This window comes from Lithobates pipiens, unplaced genomic scaffold, assembly GCF_037356315.1.
Source record: "Lithobates pipiens isolate NorthernLeopardFrog02 unplaced genomic scaffold, aLitPip1_a1.2 Scaffold_19, whole genome shotgun sequence".
NCBI classification, from domain to species: domain Eukaryota; kingdom Metazoa; phylum Chordata; class Amphibia; order Anura; family Ranidae; genus Lithobates; species Lithobates pipiens.
In genome coordinates, this window is record NW_027507764.1 from 587,436,710 (window position 1) to 587,454,664 (window position 17,955).

Sequence of the window (17,955 nt, forward strand, 5' to 3'; positions counted from 1 at the left end):
TGCCAGCACCGCTAACACCCACGCGCAAAGCATACACCTCCCTTAGTGGTATAGTATCCGAACAGATCAATATCTGATCTGATCAGATCTATACTAGCGTGCCCAGCAATTTAGGGTTCTAAAAAAACGCATTGTTAGCAGGATCAGCCCAGATACCTGCTAGCACCTGCGTTTTGCCCCTCTGCCCAGCCCAGCCCAGCCCAGCCCACCCAAGTGCAGTATCGATCGATCACTGTCACTTACAAAACACAACACACATAACTGCAGCGTTCGCAGAGTCAGGCCTGATCCCTGCGATCGCTAACAGTTTTTTTTGGTAGCGTTTTATACAGTCGCTGACAGGCTAGGTGCTTTTTTACCTGTGAGTCTCACTACTGTACCCCTAAATTTAGAGCCCAAAATGGCAAAGCGAAGGTACACTAGTGAAGAGGCCTACACGTTTCTGAGCATGACAGATAGTGAAGAGGAAGACACTGATCTGTCAGAATCAGGCTCAGAATACGAACCTGTAGAGGACAGCGCCTCCATGTCAGATAGCTCTGACGACGAAGAAGAGGTCCCTGCTATTGTCAGGCGTACCCGACCCCGATTTTCTGATGTTGTTGAGGTGCAGGAACCGGAAGTCCCTCGTATGGAGTATAGAGCCAGTACTAGCGCCGCTCATCCTTTTGGTGAACTGGCAAGCACCAGCGGCCTAGTACACCCTGGGCGTACATCCAGCACTGCAGTATCACGTGGTGACGTGGCGAGTCCCATAAGTGCAGTTCAAGCTGGCGAGGTGGCAAGCACAAGTAGTGTCCCGCTGCCACCAAGAAGAAGAAGACAAAGACAGGCCCGTCGTACCCATAGTGCCCTTCCTGCAGAATTCGCCTATCCCAATTGGGTGCCCACCACTTCTGCAGAACCCGTACTTCCCCCATTCACTGCCCAACCCGGTATTCAGGTGGATACAGATGATTTTACGCCACTCGATTTTTATTCTCTGTATCTCACGGAAGATCTCTATAGATCTATTGTGGACCAAACCAATTTATATGCTGGTCAACGCATCGCCGCTAATCCCCAGTTGCCGTCTCTTGCCAGAGATTGGAAACCAGTTACGGTTTCCGAATTTAAGACGTTTTTGGGCCTTTCCCTCAACATGGGCACACACAAATTTATGCGGATGCGGGCTTATTGGTCCACGCATCCGGCTGACCACATGCCCCTGTTCTCTAACTCCATGCCCAGGGCACGATACGAGCAGATCTTGCGGTTCTTGCACTTCAGTGACAATGAACTTTGTCGTCCACGTGGAGACCCTGAATACGATCGGCTCTACAAAATTCGGCCCCTCATAAACCACTTCAACCAACGTTTTGCAGACTTGTTTATTCCCCAAAAAGTTGTCTGCGTTGATGAGTCCCTGGTTAAGTTTACTAGTCGCTTGTCATTCAAACAGTACATTCCCAACAAGCGTACCAGGTACGGGGTCAAGCTCTATAAGTGCTGTGACAGGGCCACAGGCTATGCATGGAGCTTTATGGTTTATGAGGGTAAAGATAGTTACGTAGAGCCGGAGAACTGCCCTGATTACATAGGAAGCGCTGGCAAGATAGTGTGGAAATTGGTGTCACCCTTATTCGGAAAGGGGTACCACTTGTACGTGGACAACTATTACACCAGCGTGCCACTGTTTAGTCATTTATTTGATAATCAGATTGGAGCATGTGGCACCGTGCGACCTAATCGCCGGGGCTTTCCCCAGCGGCTTGTAGATTCCCGTCTTAGGCTGGGGGAGAGAGCCTGCTATCGGTGTAATAATTTGCTCGCTATGAAGTGGAGGCATAATAAGAATGTTTTCGTTCTTACCTCCCTTCATGCAGACACGACGGTCCAAATTTCTACGGCGACTGGTATTGTGGAGAAACCCCTCTGTGTCCACGAATATAACAAAAATATGGGAGGGGTGGACCTCAATGACCAGATGTTAGCGCCGTATCTAACTTCCCGTAAGACCAGACGCTGGTACAAAAAAGTGTCTGCTTACTTATTTCAATTGGCTTTGCTGAATGCTTTTGTGCTATACAAAGCTTCAGGCGGAACATTAACCTTTCTTTTCTTCCAAAGAGAGGTTGTCACAGAGCTTCTGTTTCCAGACGGTTCTGTACCTCACCATTCCCAACCAAATGCAGTAAGCCGGCTGTATGAGAGGCATTATTCTTATGTCCTCCCGAGTACCCCTACCCAACGAGCCCCCCAAAAAAGATGTCGTGTCTGTAGCAAGCGCGGATATAGGCGTGACACCCGTTCTTATTGTCCACGCTGTCCTGGCCAGCCTGGTCTTTGTCAGGGTGAGTGTTTTGAACGCTACCATGAACGAGTGAAGTATTAGCGTAGGGTACAGCATTTCACAGGCTAGGCACACTAACACAGGGTCTCCCAAGATGCCATCGCATTTTGAGAGACCCGAACCATTACAGTTACAGTTTACAGTTCAAAAAAAAGTGTATAAAAAAAAAAAAAAGTAAAATAAAAAAACCAAAAAAAATATAAAATATAAAAACCAAAAATAGTTGTCGTTTTATTGTTCTCTCTCTCTCTCTCTCTCTCTCTCTCTCTTCTCTCAAATTTTTTATACTTTACTGTTTACTGTGTTATTGTTAACCATTTTTCATGTTTTCAGGTACGCCATTCAGCTGCAGCGTGGATTTATTTATCTTGACAGCAACAGCGTTTGCTCCCACGATACATAAAGCCGCGACTCCAGTGCTGTAGGAGGTGATTTCACCACCACAGTTAAAAAAGAGCATATATGCCGAAGCATGGGGGCATAAGGGGTGGAGGAGCGATTTTGCTCCTAATGCCGCGTACATACGGTCAAAATTCCGACGGAGGGCTTGCCCGTGGAAAAGTTTGAACGTATGTACGCAGCATAACTTTTTTGCGGGAGGATGCCCCCATGCTTCGGCATATATATATTTTAGGCACAGGTTGTGTTAAAAAATGTTTTATTTTTTACTGTTTTTTTTGGCAATTGCTTTGCAGGTATGGTATGGTAAGGTTTTACTGGGATGTTACTTTGTTTTAACGTTAACCATAATTTGCTTAGCAGGTACGCCATTCAGCTGCAGCGCGGATTTATTTATCTTGACAGCAACAGCGTTTGCTCCCACGATACATAAAGCCGCGACTCCAGTGCTGTAGGAGGTGATTTCACCACCACAGTTAAAAAAGAGCATATATGCCGAAGCATGGGGGCATAAGGGGTGGAGGAGCGATTTTGCTCCTAATGCCGCGTACATACGGTCAAAATTCCGACGGAGGGCTTGCCCGTGGAAAAGTTTGAACGTATGTACGCAGCATAACTTTTTTGCGGGAGGATGCCCCCATGCTTCGGCATATATATATTTTAGGCACAGGTTGTGTTAAAAAATGTTTTATTTTTTACTGTTTTTTTTGGCAATTGCTTTGCAGGTATGGTATGGTAAGGTTTTACTGGGATGTTACTTTGTTTTAACGTTAACCATAATTTGCTTAGCAGGTACGCCATTCAGCTGCAGCGCGGATTTATTTATCTTGACAGCAACAGCGTTTGCTCCCACGATACATAAAGCCGTGACTCCAGTGCTGTAGGCGGTGATTTCACCACCACAGTTAAAAAAGAGCATATATGCCGAAGCATGGGGGCATAAGGGGTGGAGGAGTGATTTTGCTCCTAATGCCGCGTACATACGGTCAAAATTCCGACAGGGGGCTTGCCCATGGAAAAGTTTGAACGTATGTACGCGGCATAACTTTTTTGCGGGAGGATGCCCCCATGCTTCGGCATATATATATTTTAGGCACAGGTTGTGTTAAAAAATGTTTTATTTTTTACTGTTTTTTTTGGCAATTGCTTTGCAGGTATGGTATGGTAAGGTTTTACTGGGATGTTACTTTGTTTTAACGTTAACCATAATTTGCTTAGCAGGTACGCCATTCAGCTGCAGCGCGGATTTATTTATCTTGACAGCAACAGCGTTTGCTCCCACGATACATAAAGCCGTGACTCCAGTGCTGTAGGCGGTGATTTCACCACCACAGTTAAAAAAGAGCATATATGCCGAAGCATGGGGGCATAAGGGGTGGAGGAGTGATTTTGCTCCTAATGCCGCGTACATACGGTCAAAATTCCGACAGGGGGCTTGCCCATGGAAAAGTTTGAACGTATGTACGCGGCATAACTTTTTTGCGGGAGGATGCCCCCATGCTTCGGCATATATAAATGGTGCATGTATGTCCATCATTAGAAGTGGGTGGATGAAGGGAGGTATCTAATGGTGGGCATACCCACCGATCAATCTCTTTTTTTTCGTTCAGACAACATGACTCTCAGTAAATAGCTTGGGGTGTCTACTTTCCAAAATGGGGTAATTTGGGGGGATTTTGTGCTATTTTGGCATTTTATGGCCTTTGCACCCTTAGAAATCCTGAAGGTGGTGATTGGTTTTCGGGGTGCCGTACGCGACTAGACTCCCAAAAAGTCCCACACATGTGGTATCCCCGTACTCGGGAGAAGTAGCGGAATATATTTTGGGGTGCAATTCCACATATAACCATGGCATGTGTGAGCAATATATCATTTAGTGACAACTTTTTGTACATTTTTTTTATTTATTTTTTTTAGTCATTATTCAATCCCTTAGGACAAAAAAAATAAATATTCAATGGGCTCAACATACCCATCAGCAGTTTCCTTGGGGTGTCTACTTTCCAAAATGGGGTCATTTGGGGGGGTTTTGTGCCATCTTGGCATTTTATGGCCGTCAAAACTGTGATAGGTAGTGATAGGTAGTGAGGAGTAAAATAAAAAAATTATGCCCTTAGAAATCCTGAAGGCGGTGCTTGGATTTCGGGGTTCCGTACGCGGCTAGGCTCCCAAAAAGTCCCACACATGTGGTATCCCTGTACTCAGGAGAAGCAGCAGAATGTATTTTGGGGTGTCATTTCACATATGCCCATAGCATGTGTGAGCAATATATCATTTAGTGACAACTTTGTGCAAAAAAAAAAAAGTTTGTAATATTCCCGCAACTTGTGGCAAAATATAAAATATTCCATGGACTCAACATGCCTCTCAGTAAATAGCTTGGGGTGTCTACTTTCCAAAATGGGGTCATTTTGGGGGGTTTTGTGCTATTTTGGCTTTTTATGGCCTTCGAAACTGTGATAGGTAGTGAGGGGTAAAATCAAAAATTTGCACCCTTAGAAATCCTGAAGGTGGTGATTGGTTTTCGGGATGCCGTGCGCGACTATACTCCCAAAAAGTCCCACACATGTGGTATCCCCGTACTCGGGAGAAGTAGCGGAATATATTTTGGGGTGCAATTCCACATATAACCATGGCATGTGTGAGCAATATATCATTTAGTGACAACTTTTTGTACTTTTTTTTTTTTTTTTTTTTTTAGTCATTATTCAATCCCTTAGGACAAAAAAAATAAATATTCAATGGGCTCAACATACCCATCAGCAGTTTCCTTGGGGTGTCTACTTTCCAAAATGGGGTCATTTGGGGGGGTTTTGTGCCATCTTGGCATTTTATGGCCGTCAAAACTGTGATAGGTAGTGATAGGTAGTGAGGAGTAAAATAAAAAAATTATGCCCTTAGAAATCCTGAAGGCGGTGCTTGGATTTCGGGGTCCCGTACGCGGCTAGGCTCCCAAAAAGTCCCACACATGTGGTATCCCTGTACTCAGGAGAAGCAGCAGAATGTATTTTGGGGTGTCATTTCACATATGCCCATAGCATGTGTGAGCAATATATCATTTAGTGACAACTTTGTGCAAAAAAAAAAAAGTTTGTAATATTCCCGCAACTTGTGGCAAAATATAAAATATTCCATGGACTCAACATGCCTCTCAGTAAATAGCTTGGGGTGTCTACTTTCCAAAATGGGGTCATTTTGGGGGGTTTTGTGCTATTTTGGCTTTTTATGGCCTTCGAAACTGTGATAGGTAGTGAGGGGTAAAATCAAAAATTTGCACCCTTAGAAATCCTGAAGGTGGTGATTGGTTTTCGGGATGCCGTGCGCGACTATACTCCCAAAAAGTCCCACACATGTGGTATCCCCGTACTCGGGAGAAGTAGCGGAATATATTTTGGGGTGCAATTCCACATATAACCATGGCATGTGTGAGCAATATATCATTTAGTGACAACTTTTTGTACTTTTTTTTTTTTTTTTTTGTCATTATTCAATCCCTTAGGACAAAAAAAATAAATATTCAATGGGCTCAACATACCCATCAGCAGTTTCCTTGGGGTGTCTACTTTCCAAAATGGGGTCATTTGGGGGGGGTTTGTACTGCCCTGCCATTTTAGCACCTCAAGAAATGAGATAGGCAGTCATAAATTAAAAGCTGTGTAAATTCCAGAAAATGTACTCTAGTTTGTAGACGCTATAACTTTTGCGCAAACCAAAAAATATACGCTTATTGACATTTTTTTTACTAAAGACATGTGGCTGAATAAATTTTGCCCTCAATGTATGACTAAAATTTAGTTTATTCGATTTTTCTTATAACAAAAAGAAGAAAATATCATTTTTTTTCAAAATTTTCGCTCTTTTTCCATTTATATCGCAAAAAATAAAAATCGCAGAGGCAATCAAATACCATCAAAAGAAAGCTCTATTTGTGGGAAGAAAAGGACGCAAATTTCGTTTGGGTGCAATATTGCATGACCGCGCAATTACCAGTTAAAGCAGCGCAGTGCGAAATGGCAAAAACACCTCTGGTCCTTAAGGTATTTATTGGTCCGAGGCTGAAGTGGTTAAAGGGGGCTCCTGGATTCCGATAAGCCCCCCGCCCGCAGACCCCGACAACCAACGCCCAGGGTTGTCGGGAAGAGGCCCTTGTCCTCATCAACAAGGCACCCCCCATGTTGAGAGCACGCGGCCTGGTACGGCTCAGGAGGGGGGGGGCGCTCGCTCGCCCCCCTTTCCTGGCCGGCCGGGTAGTTTGCTCGGACAAGGGTCTGTTGTGGACTTGGGGGGGACCCCACGCCGATTTTTTTTGGCGTTGGGGTTCCCCTTTAAGTCCATACCAGGCGGCGGGGCCAGCGACGTCTCCTTCGCGTGCCCCGTCTACCTGGATACCCGCTTGAAATGAGCGGACTTTTCTCCGGGCGGGAAAAGTCCGCTCATTTCAAAAGTACGGCGGACTGGCATACACACGGCCGGATTGTCCGCCGAAATGCGAGTACGACGGACAGAATTTCGAAAAAAACTAAATTCTTAGTACGCCGGACTGCACGCTGAAAAAGTCCACTGAAGCCCACACACGAGCGGACTGTCCGCTGAAATGTGTTTCGGCGGACTAAGTAGGCCATACAGTCCGCTCGTGTGTACGCGGCATTAGTAAAGAAAAAAAACCGGGTAAATCGCAGTACCACTAAGGGGAGTCAGATATAAACAGAAATCTGAAGATAACAGAACCGTAATGAACAAATAACTCAAATCGGTCGGTAGAGACAATTCGCTACTTTGACCAGCGAATCGCTTTAAGACCTGTGCGGTGAGATCACCGCTCTACTCAAGGGGGTAGTAATGTAACAGCTATAGTCTGTTAAAGTTGGCAAAGATTGTAAACGGCTACATAGCGGCCGGGCACTTAAGGGGGGGTATAGGGGAATAATCCCCTTGTAACAAACTTGCTCGTGTCCATGGTTAGCACCCATGGAATGGCGCAAAGTCATCCTTGATCTGAGTCGTCTTCAGGCTCTGGGTTTAGGAGCTTCCAATCTTGCAGGAGTCGCATACCTTCCTTCAGAGTAGAAATGACATATGTAGCATCCTCTCTAACAATTTGCAGTCTCGCAGGGTATATCCACCGATACGTAATTCGATGGTTGTTTAGCACTTTTGTGATCGTGGAGAGCTGCCTGCGTTGTTGCATTGTAAACGCTGATAGATCAGCAAAGAAAGACAAGTCCTGAAGATCATCCGGTAAGGAATCTCTGCTTCTGGTCGCTGCCATAAATTGGTCTTTAATGTGATAAAAGTGGATGCGAGCAATTGTGTCCCTGGGAAGATGAGCCGCCACATGTTTGGGTTTTGGGAAGCCTGTGGATGCGATCTACTACAAGATCTTCCAGCGGTGCATCTGGCAGAACCGCCTTTACTATTTACAGAAAATGCTGTTTCAGATCTGGAGGTTTAACTGACTCGGGTATACCCCGGATTTTGACATTATTTCTCCTAGACCTGTCCTCCAAATTTGCCAGTTTAAGCTTCATAAGCATCATCTCTTCTTCCCTGTCATTATGGGCATCTACCAAATCATTAAAAGTCATTGCAAACTCCTCCATTTTGGCCTCCACATGTGTCACTCTATTAGAAACCGAAGCTATTTATGACTTAAAGTTTCTAGTGAGAGCCTGAATATCAGAGTGAATAGTGGATCTCAGGGACACTAGCATGTCCTTTAAGGTAGTATCCAGAATAGGAGCATTAGTAGTGGGAAACTCTGAGAGGGAGTCCTGCAGCTCTCTAGTATCCTCCAGCGAGGAGTCTAGGCTTACCTCAGCCTCATCTTTGTCTGTGCTGTCCAGTCTGGGCTTGCTCTTTGCTGGGCTGTTCCCTCCTGATGGTGGAGGGGTGCTGGTAGCCTTTTCCATATAGCGGTGTGGAAGAGTAGCAGAGTGAGAGATAGGTTGTTGCTTGTTAGGTATATCACATCCTCCCTGCTCTCCTCCGCCACGTGTACCGCCGCCATCTTGCTCAGCATACCTCCGCTGTGTGAGGAAGTAATCCGGGAGTTTATTTGGTTCGCCACCGCTTTTCCGTTTGCGATGAGGCATCCTCGGGCTTGCCCGCACCTCCTGGGAACAATTGCGCCGAAAAACGAGGCTTGTAGGCTGTAGAAAGACCCCCTTTTTAGCTAAGAGGAGCTCTTCACTGAGCGTCCATCCGCTCCGCTGGCTAGCCACGCCCCCCCGGTGTGGGCCTTTTTTGAGACGAGTGCATCAGATCGCACCGCTGCTATTTGCAACATATAAAAGTGGTCAGCCTTCGCGCCGCTAAGTGGTAATAAGTGACTAAAGTGGAACAAAATCCAAAATCAGATATAATGAAACACAGATGCTGTGAAAAAGAGCCTGAGTGATATAAAGTGCAAATGCTAACTAAAAAATGCAGCAGGACAAAATAGTGAGCACAAACTATCAAATAATGAATATAAAGGGGTGGGTCCTGCGCAAATCGTTTGATCCCCATGAAGAAGTCACATGACGTAACGCGTAGGGATTGGCCAGAGGACGAACCGGAAGTAGAGTAAGGCGGGAGGAAGTTGTCATTATACCCTCTTCCTGATTGTGCTTGTTTTTGCAATTAAAATGTGAGAGTCTTTACTGCTTTTTAATAAATTTACCTGCCGTTTTTTAAACTACTACACTATGGAAGTCTCCTGTTTCTCTCTCTCCCCCTCCTCTCTCTTATTTTGAGCCATACACTGTGAAATAGAAGTGAAGATCCATTTCAGCTATTCTGGAAGCTGGGACTGGCCCTCTAGTGGCGGAATTGTATCATTGCATCCCTCCTTTGGATTGCTTGATGGCTATTATTTATTATTTATGAATGAAATAAGAGAATCCTGGAGTTTGTTTGATTTGCTTATTCACTTCGTTTAAAGGTGAGAGTTCTGGGAGCCTTGAGTAGCGGACATTTTATTATTGTTCTATCATTAAACCTTTTTTCCATTTTTTTATATATTTTTTATATATTTTTATGCGTGCTGTTTTTTGGACTATATTTTTTTTCACGGCATTGTATGTATGCACATATTTATATTATTTTGAATTTGTGTATTTTATTTGAGTGGCACGATTTGCGCAGGACCCACCCCTTTATATTCATTATTTGCAACATATGTCTCAAGCGTATCTCGCGTGGCCAAAACATCAGCCGCTTGGGCACCACATGCTTGACCAGACATATGTCGACCTGCCATGAAGTTCATTGGCAAGCGTACCTAAAAGACCGACACCAAAGGACAAAGCGGACCTCTCCTTGCTCCTCATCAGCTGGGATTCTCCAACCCCACTATACCTTCAGTCCTCTCTGAAACATGCACTGAGAGGAATGAAGGTGTAGAATTAGGTGTGTCACAGCCAAGTGCTTGTGGGCAATCTGCTATCAGTACACCGACGTCCGATTGTACCAAGCAAATTTCCCCTTCCCCAGCTGCTGCACCGTCGAAAGAAGTTCACTCCCAGCCATCCACATGCCCAGCGGTCGAATGCTAGCTTGGCTAAATTGCTAGCACTTCAACTGCTACCTTTTCAGTTAGTAGACTCTGCCCCCTTCCGTGAGTTTGTACAATGTGCGGTTTCTCAGTGGCAGGTCCCCAAATGCCACTTTTTCTCACGGAAGGCGATTCCGGCTCTCTACCGGCATGTGGAAGGCAATGTCTTGGCATCACTGGATAGGGCGGTCAGTGGTAAGGTGCATATTACCGCTGACTCATGGTCCAGCAGGCATGGACAGGGACGTTACCTATCTTTCACGGTGCATTGGGTGACTCTTCTGGCAGCTGGGAAGGATGTAGGACAAGGTGCAGTAGTGTTGGAGGTTGTTCTGCCACCACACCTCCAAAATGCTACTACTGGTGATTCTGACACACCTCTCTCCTCCACCCCCTCCTCTTCTTCTTCCTCCATGGCCTCTTCCTGTGCTTTGACCTCAGAACCATCGGTGCTCTGTAGGCTTTCAAGGGGCTATGCAAGTAAGCAGGCAAAAAGATGCCATGCCATGCTTGCGCTGGTGTGCTTGGGGGACAGGAGCCACACTTGGGCAGATATTCTGTCAACTCTGCAGGGGCAGGCTAAGAGGTGGTTGATGCCATGCCAGCTTAAGCCAGGAATGGTGGTTTGCGATAATGGTACCAACCTCCTCTCTGCCCTCCGTCAGGGACAACTGACCCATGTGCCCTGTGTGGCTCACGTCCTTAACTTGGTGGTGCAGCAGGTCCTGGGCAGGTACCTAGGCTTAAAGGATGTCCTGAGGCAGGCCAGGAAAGTCTGTGTGTATTTCCGCTGGTCATATAATGCCAGTGCTTGGCGGGCTGACCTACAAATTTGTGACATGACCACCAAGTAGAACTCAATGTTGGCCATGCTGCAGCGGCTGCACACGCAGCAGAGGGCCATCAATGAGTACTTGTGCGACTACAGCACCAGGACAGGGTCAGGGGAGCTTGTTTTTTTTTCCCCACGCCAGTAGACCATGATCAGGGATGCATGCACTGTCCTGTCACCATTTGAGGAGGCCATGAGGATGGTGAGCAGTGACAGTGCATGCATCAGTGACACTGCCCCTCTTGTCCACCTGTTGGAGCACACACTGGCCTCCGTGATCCTGCAAAGCCTGTGGAAGGATCCTTGTATTCGTCGGATATAGCAGAGGGATCATTACTGGCTGGCAACCCTCCTTGATCCACGTTACAAGGGTAAGGTTGCGGACCTTATCTTGCTGACGTAGAGGGAGTAGAGGATGAAACATCTTCAGGAGGCCTTGCAGAAAGATCTGTGCAACACGTTCCCAGAGACTGGGAGGTTACAAATTCCTGGTCCTGGACAACGTGTTGCTGAGGCTTCGGCCAGTCACTGAAGGAGCGGTGGAGAAGGTGGCCGTCTGACTGATGCGTTCAGAATTTTTTTTAGTCCGCAGCCCCAAGGTATGATCGGCTCCAGCAACCATCGCCAGCGTCTGATTTACATGGTGCAGGAATACCTAGGGGCAAGGTCAGACTTGGACACCTTTCCCACTGAAAATCCTCTGGCTTACTGGGCCTTGAGGATGGATCACTGGCCAGAGCTTGCACAGTATGCAATTGAGCTACTGGCCTGTTCTGCCTCCAGTGTTCTTTCAGAACGCACATTCAGTGCTGCTGGAGGCTTTGTAACCGATCACAGGGTGCGCCTGTCCACCGACTTGGTTGATCAACTGACCTTCATAAAAATGAATCAGTCTTGGATCATCACCAGCTACCAAGCACCTAAAGCTGATGTAACCGAATAATTTTTTTTTAAATTTCAGATCCCTTCAAGACTGCCTATGCTGATTCTGAGTGACTGTCCTGTTATGCTGAGTGACTATCCTCTTCCTCCTCAATGAACATGCTGATAGCTTGTAAGAACATTTTTGGTTCTGGGAGCCGCCACCAGTGGCTAAGGCCCATTTTTTAAGCCCCTTTTTAACAGACGCGTTTAATTACAATTTTTGATGCAATATTTTGCAGGAGGGATCGTTGCTGTGCTCAACTACAATATCTGTGAGGAGTTGCAGTGTTGGGGCACCAACAGCAGTGCCCAAGTCCCAATTTTTCAGCCCCTGTTTAACAGGGGCGTGTAATTAAAATTTTTGATCCAATACTTTGCAGCAGGGCTCATTCCTGCTCTCCAACTAGAGTTTCTGTGAGGTGTTGCAGTGTTGTGGCACCAGTGCCTAAGGCCCAATTTTTGTGCCCCTGATCAACAGGGACATGTAATTACAATTCTTCATATAATATTTCACAGCAGGGCCCGTTCCAGCGCCCACCAATAGTAACTGTGAGGACTTACAGTGTTATGGCACCAGCACCACCACCAAAGGCCCAATTTTTCTACCACTGTTCAACAATGGCATGTAACTACAATTCTTGATATAATAGTTCACAGCAGGGCGTTCTAGCACCCACCAAGAGTCACTTTGAGGGCTTACAGTGTTGTGGCAACACCAACACCTTGTTCCGCCATTTCTGCAGAGCATATAGGGCAGGCCCCTACTTTCAAACATCCAACTTACAAACGTCTCCTACTTGCAAACGGAAGGAGACAACAGCAAGTGAGATGAAATCTACCCCATGGAAGTGAAATTCTCTACTGTAAGAGTTGATATGGGAAAAGCACACCTCTTCACTGATGCTTTATCCCAATCCTTGTTTTACTAAAAAAAACAAATTTTCAAAAAACAATTGTCATTGGGACAGAAAGTGAGGTGAAATCTTCTGAAGAGGTGCACAGACAGCAAAACAAATGTTACAGGGGTGATAACCCTTCCCTATGTTTTCCAAAAAGCTTAAAAATCGATTTTTGGACTGGAGCTACACTTTAAAAATGTACCAGTTGAAAATTACAAACAGATTCTACTTAACACAACAAACCTACACAGTCCCTGTCTTGTTTGCACCGCTTCTATACTGCTGTTCTGAGTATATAGGGCCTGGGGGCCCCACACCTTTTCTTTTTAGTAATTTGGGTACGGGGTTCCCCTTAATATCTGTACAAGACCCAAAGGGGCTGGTAATGGGCAGGGGGGGCTACCCATGCTATTTTTCTCAATGATTTTTATCCATATTGCCGGGACCAGACATTACATTAAAACCTCAAGCAGTTTTAAATGACTTTTTTTCCGTTAGAAATGTAATTTTGTGCAGGGACTGTTCTAAACACGGGAAACACGTGGCACTTCACAGGCATACTACAGACACCCCCCAGGCACAATATTTAAAGGAATATTTCACTTTTTTTTTCCCTTTAAGCATCATTAAAATCACTGCTCCCGAAAAAATTTCAGTTTTTAAAACTTTTTTTGCATTGAAACATGTGCCCTGGGGCAGGACCCAGGTCCCCAAACCCTTTTTAGGACAGTAACTTGCATATTAGCCTTTAAAGTTAGCACTTTTGATTTTGAACGTTTGACTCCCATTGACTTTAACGGGGTTTGCGAATTTTCAGTCCGTTCACAGGTTCTGGTGCAAACCCGAACCGGGGGGGGTGTTCGGCTCATCCCTATTAACCACTTGCCGACCGCTGTCTGCAAATATACATCGGCAGAATGGCACGGCTGGGCAAAGTAACGTCCCCGTAACGTTACTTTGAATTTTTCGCCGCTGGTGGTGCGCGCCCTGCTGCGAGCTCCGTGACCGTATCCGCGGGTTCCGTGGACTTGATCACCGCGGGGATACCCACAATTGTGTCACGGAGCTGAAGAACGGGGAGATGCCGATGTAAACAGCATCTCCCCATTCTGCCTAGTGACAGGACACTGATCGTCTGCTCCCTCATCGGGAGCAGCGATCAGTGTCGTGTCACTGTTAGCCCATCCCCCAGACAGTTAGAATTACTGCCCAGGACACACTTAACCCCTCCCCACCCCCTAGTGGTTAACCCCTTCACTGCCAGTGACATTTTTACAGTAATCAATGCAATCGTATAGTATTGATCGCTGTATTAATGCCAATGGTCCCAAAAATGTGTCAAAATTGTCTGATGTGTCCGCCATAATGTCCCAGTCATGATAAAAATCGCTGATCGCCGCCATTACTAGTAAAAAAAAAAGAAATATTAATAAAAATGCCATAAAACGATCCCCTATTTTGCAGATGCTATAACTTCAATCGCTTATTGCGATTTTTTTTTTTTTACCAAAAATATGTAGAAGAATACGTATCGGACTAAACTGAGGGGAAAAAAAACGTTTTTTATATATATTTTTTGGGGGATATTTATTATAACAAAAAGTAAAAAATATTGCGTTTTTTTCAAAATTTTCGCTCTTTTTTTGTTTATAGCGCAAAAAATAAAAACCGCAGAGGCGATCAAATACCGCCAAAAGAAAGCTCTATTTCTGGGGAAAAAATAACGTAAATTTTGTCTGGGAGCCACGCCGCCCGGCCGCGAAATTGTCGGTTAAAGCGACGCAGTGCCGAATCGCAAAAATTGCTCTGGTCAGGAAGGGGGTAAATGCTTCTGGGGGTGAAGTGGTTAAACTGCTGTATGGTCTTGCCCACCGTGCTGCAGCTCAGTTTCAGGGTCTTGGCAATCTTCTTATAGCCTAGGCCATCTTTATGTAGAGCAACAATTCTTTTTTTTCCGATCCCCAGAGAGTTTTCTTTGCCATGAGGTTCCATGTTGAACTTCCAGTGATCAGTATGAGAGAGTGAGAGCGATAACACCAAATTTAACACACCTGCTCCCCATTCACACCTGAGACCTTGTAGTCACATGACACCGGGGAGAGAAAATGGCTAATTGGGCCCAATTTGGATATTTTCATTTAGGGGTGTACTGACTTTTGTTGCCAGCGGTTTAGACATTAATGGCTGTGTGTTGAGTGATTTTGAGGGGACGGCAAATTTACACTGTTATACAAGCTGTACACTCACTACTTTACATTGTAGACAAGTGTCATTTCTTCAGTGTTGTCACATGAAAAGATAGAAGAAAAGATTTACACAAATGTGAGGGGTGTACTTACTTTTGTGAGATCCTGTATACAGAGCTCAACATTTCAAGTCCTGAGCACTAGCCAGGCCTCAAAGGTTACTCGCCACCAGTTGCCCCACCCAGCCCCTACTCTGTCCTGCCCCTAATCGCACCCTCGTATATTATCTCATGAAATGACACTTAATTGTTTTATGCAGAATTAAGTTATAAAAATAAATATTAACAACAACTTTATCCATGTCCACCAATGCCTGTGTCCGCCAGTGCAGCCTACCTGTGCAGGTGAAGAGAGTGGAGAGAGGAGAGCCGCCGCCGCCGCCGCCTTGTTGATTAGAGCGCCGGGAACATCACAGCTTTCATTTCAATAGCTGTGTGTTCCCTGCCGTGCGCCGTCATATACAGCCTCGCCCCCTTGTCCGGGCACTTTGATAGACAGATCACCCATCCAATCCTGGGACGGGTGATCTGTCTATCAAAGTGCCCGGGCAAGGGGGGCGGGGCTGTATGTGACGTTGACAGCTGTGATGTTCCCGACGCTCTAATCAACTAGGCGGCGGCGGCGGCTCCTCTCCACTCTCTTCCCCTACGATCGCGGGGAGAATGGCTCCCATACCATCCAGGCTGCTGGTGGTGCTTGCCCCCAACGCAGGCAGATCATTGCTGGTGGGAGGGGCCAGCAGGGGGCTGTACGTCGCTTCCTGAAAACGTCCCATCACCGGGCCTCAGTACTCCGCTCAGAAAAGCTCCATTCAGTGACTTTGCTTAGGCTGAGATGATGTCATCAGTGTGCTGCAGGCAGGAGAAGGCATTTCCTCAGTCTCCTCCCCCAGTGATCAGACGATACATTGTAACTTTGTAGAAGGAGGAGGGGTAATTTCCTCAGTCTCCCCTTCCCCAGTGATCAGACTATACATTGTAACTTTGTAGAAGGAGGAGGAGTAATTTCCTCTGTCACCCCCCCCCTCCCCGGTGATCAGACTGTACATTGTAACTTTGAAGAAGGAGGAGTAATTTCCTCTGTCAACCCCCCCCCCCCCGGTGATCAGACTGTACATTGTAACTTTGTAGAAGGAGGAGGGGTCATTTCCTCAGTCCCCCTCCCCCCGTGATCAGACTATACATTGTAACTTTGTAGAAGGAGGAGGGGTCATTTCCTCAGTCCCCCTCCCCCCGTGATCAGACTATACATTGTAACTTTGTAGAAGGAGGAGGAGGCATTTCCTCTGCCTCCCCTCCCCCCAGTGATCAGACTATACATTGTAACTTTGTAGAAGGAGGAGGAGTCATTTCCTCTGTCACTCCCCCCCCCCCGGTGATCAGACTGTACATTGTAACTTTGTAGAAGGAGGAGGAGTCATTTGCTCTGTCACCCCCCCCCCCCCCCCGGTGATCAGACTGTACATTGTAACTTTGTAGAAGGAGGAGTCATTTCCTCTGTCACCCCCCCCCCCCCCCGGTGATCAGACTGTACATTGTAACTTTGTAGAAGGAGGAGGAGTCATTTCCTCTGTCACCCCCCCCCCCCCCCGGTGATCAGACTGTACATTGTAACTTTGCAGAAGGCAGGTGTGTGGAAATCATTGTTGCTCTTTTTTTCTTGTGCAGAATTCACGCAGCAAGCGATCCAGCAAAAAAAAGTGCGGCTTCTTCTGCAAACTGAAAAAGAATATCAAATCCATCGGCTCCACTAGCGTTATCGCGGCAGGGAATAATCGTGGGACTTATCTTGTATAAATGATAGGTCACCGCGCCATCGGTGCAATACGAGTTCCGCCCGTCATCGCTCCCCGTGTACACCGCGCAATCTCCGCTTCATCAGAAATGTTCTCTATCATTGGATACATTGTATACTGTGTGTGAGGAATTGTATCGGATGATCTGCAGGTGACGCTTTTTATTTGCTTCCAACATTTCTGCAAATGAATCCAAATAAAATGATATTCCCGAAATCTGTGCCGAGCTTTATTTCAGTCTCTGTACCAGAGGAGCTTACACTCTAATGTCCCCTCCCCCCACGGTCACACACTATTGTGAATAGAATTGGGAATGAACAGCTATTCAGCACAACATCCCACCAGAACCTCTCCTGGCTACGCGGATCATGCCTGTGGGACGCAGTAGAAGTGCCAGGACTACATACTTATGACGAGCATTACTCCCACTTATATCTTGCAATTAGAACGTCATCAATATATCTCATCTATCGATATTATTCGAGCCACCGATAGGATGAAAGGCTGACCGGACGGTTGTTATCGGGATATCTGAACGCCCGGGAGTTCGTTTTATGCTTTTTTTCAGCTGCTGATGAACCACCGATCAGGTGGAGGGCTGACCGGACGATCGTATCTGGAGATCTGAATGCCTGGGAGCTCGTTTTATGCTATTTAAAGTGGGGTGCCCCCTAAAAAAAAATGTAAAAGTCAGCAGCTACAAATACTGCAGCTGCTGACTTTTAATAATTGGACACTTACCTGTCCCAGGGTCCAGCGATGCGGGGGAACGAAGCCCCCCCTTATTCACCCGCTCCGCTCGCGGAGCCGGCATTCTTACTGTGGGCACCCAGCTATGGCTTCACAGCCGGGCACCCGCTGCGCATGCGCGCGCGCGATATGCCGTGATATGCCGCACAGTCACCTGGGACACGTGACCGGTCCCAGTTGACTGTGCGGCACCAAGGGGAAGTGATGTCAGTGCCCGGGCACTGAAGGAGGCAGACTACGAGGG

General features: G+C 46.5%; 1 protein-coding gene across 1 annotated transcript in view; it reads left to right on the forward strand.

The window, feature by feature from the left end:
* LOC143997738 (cathelicidin antimicrobial peptide-like) overlaps positions 1-17,177 on the forward strand; it is a 44,332-nt gene extending 27,155 nt beyond the window's left edge. Inside the window, exon 4 of the mRNA XM_077493526.1 lies at positions 16,834-17,177. Within this exon, the coding sequence (XP_077349652.1) occupies positions 16,834-16,962 (129 nt within the window). The 3' untranslated portion in view covers positions 16,963-17,177. The remainder of the gene's footprint in view (positions 1-16,833) is intronic.
* Positions 17,178-17,955: the final 778 nt, after the last annotated feature.